General features: G+C 44.9%; 1 protein-coding gene across 1 annotated transcript; it reads left to right on the forward strand.

The window, feature by feature from the left end:
- Positions 1-1,678: 1,678 nt before the first annotated feature.
- On the forward strand, positions 1,679-4,335 carry LOC145105848 (putative mitochondrial protein AtMg00820). Its single transcript, XM_079042932.1, has 2 exons — positions 1,679-1,780; positions 3,979-4,335. The coding sequence occupies exons 1-2, from the start codon at positions 1,679-1,681 to the stop codon at positions 4,333-4,335; spliced, it is 459 nt and encodes a 152-aa protein (XP_078899058.1).
- The last annotated feature ends 1,001 nt before the right edge of the window (positions 4,336-5,336 follow it).

Here is a 5,336-nt window from a genome sequence, read left to right on the forward strand (position 1 = left end):
GGTTATGCGAGCTCCGATTCTAGTACTACCTGAGGGGTTAGATGATTTGGTGGTGTACTGTGATGCATTGATCTCAGGGTTAGGCGCGGTACTGATGCAGAGGGGGCATGTGATAGCTTATGCCTCGAGACAGTTGAAGTCTCATGAGGCGAATTACCCCACTCACGATCTGGAATTGGGGGTAGTGGTGTTTTCCCTCAAGATTTGGAGGCACTATCTGTATGGAGTACGGTGCACTATTTATACTGATCACAAGAGTTTGAAGTATTTGATGGATCATCATAACCTCAACATGTGGTAGATGAGGTGGTTGGATGTGCTGAAAGATTATGACTGTGAGATCTTGTACCATCCAGGCAAGGCCAACATGGTGGACGATGCCTTGAGCCGCAAGGCGGTAGTTTCCCTGATTGGGAACGTTTATTTGAGGATGACGGTGATCTCTCCATTGTTGGATATGATCAAGGAGGCTCGGTTCGAGGGAGTGAAGAAGGAGAATTGGAAGATAGAGTGGATTCGGGGACAGTATCCTTTGTTTGTTAAGGATAGTCGGGGTCTTCTGACACAGTGTGGTCGAGTGTGGGTACCAGTGACTGGAGGAGTGATACAGAAGATATTGGAGGAGGCACACAAATCCAAGTTCTATATACATCCGGGGGTTACAAAAATGTATAGAGATTTGAGACTGAGTTACTGGTGGCCCTGCATGAAGCGGGAGATCGCCTGGTTTGTGGAGCGGTGCTTGACCTACAGGAAGGTCGAGGCCGCGCATTAGCGGCCTCATGGGAAGGTTCAGCCGCTACCCATTCCCATGTGGAAGTGGGAGGAGATCACTATGGACTTCATCACGAAGTTACCGAGGACAGCGAGGGGTGTGGACGCCATATGGGTGATTGTGGACAGGTTGACGAAGAGTGCCCACTTTATTCCGATCTCTGAGAGTATATCCGCTGAAAAGTTGGCAGATATTTATGTGCGAGAGGTGGTGGCTAGACACGGGGTGCTAGTGTCGGTAGTCTCTGACAGAGATGTTCGATTTACATCTAGATTCTGGAAGAAGTTCCACGAGGAACTGGGCACTCAGTTGCATTTTAGCACGGCGTACCACCCCCAGACAGATGGACAGAGTGAGGGGACGATCCAGACACTTGAGGATATGCTGCGGGCATGTGTGTTGGATTTTAGAGGGAGTTGAGATACGCACCTTCCATTGGCAGAGTTTTCATACAATAACAGTTACCATGCCAGTATCGACCGACCCCCATTTGAGATGTTGTATGGTCGGAGGTGTAGGACCCCAGTTTGTTGGGGCGAGGTTGGACACCGATTTATGGGGACTAAGGTAGTGCTCAAAACTACCGGGCTGATTCAGCAGGTGCGCGACTGGCTGTGGAATGCGCAGAGCCGTCAGAAAAGTTATGCTGACCGGCGGCGATCGGATCTTGAGTTCCACGTGAGGGACTTTGTGTTACTAAAGGTTTCACCATGGAAGGGAATCATCAGGTTCCGGAAGAGGGGCAAGCTAGGACCCCGATATATAGGACCATTCAGGATTTCGACCCGGGTGGGAAAGGTGGCCTATCGCTTAGATCTGCCGGGTGAGCTTAGCCAGATTCACAACACCGTCCATGTGTCACAGCTTCGGAAGTGTGTCAACGACGAGGCCGCAGTCGTTTCTATGGCCGACATTCAGGTGGATGAGAGCCTGAACTACATTGAGAGGCCTGTTGCAATCTTAGATAAGAAGACCAAGGTTCTGCGGAACAAGGAAGTGAAGCTGGTAAAGGTGGAATGGCAGCACTGCAGGGGCTCCGAGTGGACTTGGGAGTTGGAGGACGAGATGCGAGACCACTACCCGGATTTGTTTGGGCCAACAGACTTCGAGGACGAAGGCTAGTTCAAGTGGGGGAGACTATTAACATCTGTTCCAGATATTATTTAATTTATCTAAGTTTTAAGATTTTGTGCATGGACTCGGCGAGTTGGGGTGCTCCAACTCGTCGAGTAGAGACTATTATGAGGACGCGAGATTTGGATCCTACTCAACGAGTCGGAAGGCCCCGACTCGACGAGTAGGCGCTGTAAAGGAAAACCTTAATTTTTAGGGTTTGCACCCTATTTAAAGAACATAACCCACCTCTTGTGGCCTTTCTTATAGCCTTATTAGCCAGAGAAAACCCTAGTTGGACCTTGCACCTTCTTGAGTGAGAGAAAGAGCTTTTGTGAGCAATTTTGGTGTATATGTGAAGGATTTTAGAGCTTGAAGAAGAAGAAGCAAGGAGAGAAGCAGTAGTTCCGACATCTACTCTGTATTGGCCATCATCTTGAGGTATAAAGTCGTTACCTTGATCTCTAGTTTCTTAGATCCCTTTTCTTAGAAGTAAGTGGCCATTTTTGGTGCAAATCTGGACCTCGGATATGGACTTATCACAAGGATATGGTTCCAGATCTGGACCTCTCCAGGTCCCTAATGACATAAAGTTGCTCACTTTATACAACTTAGCCCATTTCCATGCACTAAAACCTTATAGGAAGCTTGTTTTGATGTTTTAGCCTTGGAGGACCTTGCATGTACGTAAAGTTTGCAACTTTGCATGGTATCTGCACTAGGGGAGGTTAGATCAGAAGTTTAGGACATTAGATCCCACTGAAAAGGGCTAAACATGAAAGGTACTGGAGGAACTCGTCTAGTCCCTTATCTGAATCGACGAGTCGGGGTAGGGTTTCCCGTTTCTGAGTTTCTGAGTGAGTGTAGTGAAGGATTAGGGTTTTGGTCTGAACGGACTTTAGTTTTATGGACATTTGATAAACTCGATCAGTCATTAGGGTGACTCGGCGAGTTGATGCGGGATTCAGTGGAATGGACTCGGGAGGAACTCGACGAGTTACAAAGGTAACTCGGCGAGTTGACAAGTCATACAGCTAACTCGACGAGTTGCCGGATGCAGTCGACGAGTTGAGGTTAACATGGACTGTTGACATTGACTTTGACCAGGGTTGACTTTGAGGGTATTTATGGTATTCTGGGATCGTGACAAGTTAATCACAAGATGATTATTGGCAGTTGAGTTGGAGCAGCAGGTGGGATATATTCGATCTTAGCTTGTCAGTTCAACATTCGAGAGGTGAGTCTTCTCACCATACCAATGGGTCTACAGCACCAAGGCCGTCCCATTTTATAATATGTGGTACACTAGCTGTAGTAGAGATATGTGGTGTGATAGTTAGCTATATGCTAAGTGGTATGATAGTGATTATATGATATTTGCATGGAAGACCCCGGGGGGAGCCCGTGGCAGTTGGATATAAGACCATGTGGGAGAGCTCATGGCACATTGGAGTAAGACCCTGGAGGGAGTCCACGACATCCTTATATGTTTATGTATGAGTTATGTAGTATGATAGATACTTCTGTGATATATGATATGCTAGTTGATTATTATGCTATTGCATGGAAGACCCCCCGGGGGGGTGGGGGGGCCGTGGCAGTTGGATATAAGACCATGCGGGGGTGACCGTGGCATTCCTAGGTAAAGACCATGGGGGAGCCCATGTCATGTAGGTATAAGACCCTGGGAGGAGCCCACGACATCCTTATATGTTAGTATGCATGGCTTATGTGATATATGTAGCTTTTATAGTTAATATGATATGTGTTATGTGGATTGTGTGTGGGGTATGCTCTGGGGGACGCACTAAGCATTAGCTTACAGTTTGTGGATTTGTTTCAGGTACATCTGAGCCCAAGGGAAAGGGCAGGGCTTGATGATGCGAGGAGCACTCTCTCAGGCATTTTGATGGGACACTCTGATGTTTGGAAATACTATTGTTATGGATATAAGTTTGAAAACAATTGTATTGAGATTTCATGATTTATGGAAAAGTTTTTTGACTATTAAAAAAGAAAAATTTCTTTTGAAAAATTGGGTCTTTACATTTAATGTTTTTATTTCGAAAATTGAACCGAAAACCGTAAAGGTTTCTTTGGAAGATCCTGATTGGATTGTTTCCATTCAATCTGAACTTGCTGAATTCGAAAGAAACCAGGTTTGGAGATTAGTTCCAAACCCTGATGATGTTTCAGTTATAGGTTCAAAATGGAATTTTAAGAATAAAACTGAAAAAGAGGGTAATGTGATTCAAAACAAAGCAAGGTTGGTTGTTAAAGGATCTTCGCAGCAAGAAGGTATTGAATTTGATGAAACCTTTGCCCCTGTCGTGAGAATCAAGGCTATTCGAATATTTCATGCTTATGCAGCACATAAGGACTACGATGTTTATCAAATGGATGTCAAGTGCACTTTTCTCAATGACGTATTTGAAGAAACTATGTAAGTTGAACAACCACAAGGTTTTGTAATTGATAAATTTCCTAATCATTGCTATATTCTCGATAAAGCTATTTATGGATTAAAACAAGCACCATGACCCGATACAACCTTGAGCTGACATATATGTATGGTATGCAGCATTTTTGGGAGGTCACTAAGCTTTGTGCTTACGGTTTATGTTTAAAAATGTTTTCAGGTACTTCTTGTTCGAGAGGGAAGGGCCCAACTTGATCGCAGCGCATCCACCCATTTTCTGCACTTTATGCTTATGGGAATTGTACCCTGATAACTTTTTTACTATGATATACTTTTGAATGATTGTAAGGATTAAATGGTGTAACGCCCCGATTCCCGAGTATCCATTTATAGTTATAAATTCTCATGGTTTCAAGGTCTACTCGACGAGTTGATGGCCTGACTCGCCGCGTAGCAGCGGGTTGGTCCACGAGTTTAAGTGACCTACTCGCCGAGTCCATAAAGGGACTCGACGAGTAGGAGCTGGCAGATGAAACCCTAAATCCTGGGGTTTTGCACCCTATTTAAAGAAGCATAAGCCTCCTTTGGCCTCTTTGCAGTCCTTTGAGAGCTCAGAAAACCCTAATTCGTGTGGTGCTTCATTCTTGTGTGTCTAAAGCTTTGGAGAGGAGATCTTTTGAGAAGAAGAGCTTGGAGGACAAAAGGCTAGGGGCAAGGAAGTGTGGGAAATCAGAAATCTACCTCAGATAGCATCATTTGGAGGTATCAAGTCGTCACCTTTACTTCATTTTCCTTCTAGACATCTTTTGGTTGAGATTTAGGGTTTTTATGGTTTGATTGAGATGATAATGTGGGATATGAGCTAGATCTGAAGTTGTAACTTCAGATCTGGACCCTTCCTGGGTTCTAGAGTCATAAAGCTCTGAATTTGGTCATGTATGAAGCCTCTTTGAGTATGAAACCCCCATTGTGAATTTGGATTTGACATTAAGAGCCTTTGTAGCTATGCATGCACGTAAAGTTTGCAAC

Source organism: Lactuca virosa, chromosome 4 (assembly GCF_052849685.1).
Source record: "Lactuca virosa cultivar CGN04683 chromosome 4, Lactuca_virosa_CGN04683_v6, whole genome shotgun sequence".
Lineage (NCBI taxonomy): Eukaryota > Viridiplantae > Streptophyta > Magnoliopsida > Asterales > Asteraceae > Lactuca > Lactuca virosa.

Coding starts and splice junctions, on each gene's coding strand:
- LOC145105848 (XM_079042932.1), top strand. CDS start 1,679: ATGGCCGACATTCAGGTGGATGAGAGCCTGAACTACATTGAGAGGCCT. Junction 1,781..3,978: donor GGAACAAGGAAGTGAAGCTG/GTAAAGGTGGAA, acceptor AAAACCGTAAAG/GTTTCTTTGGAAGATCCTGA.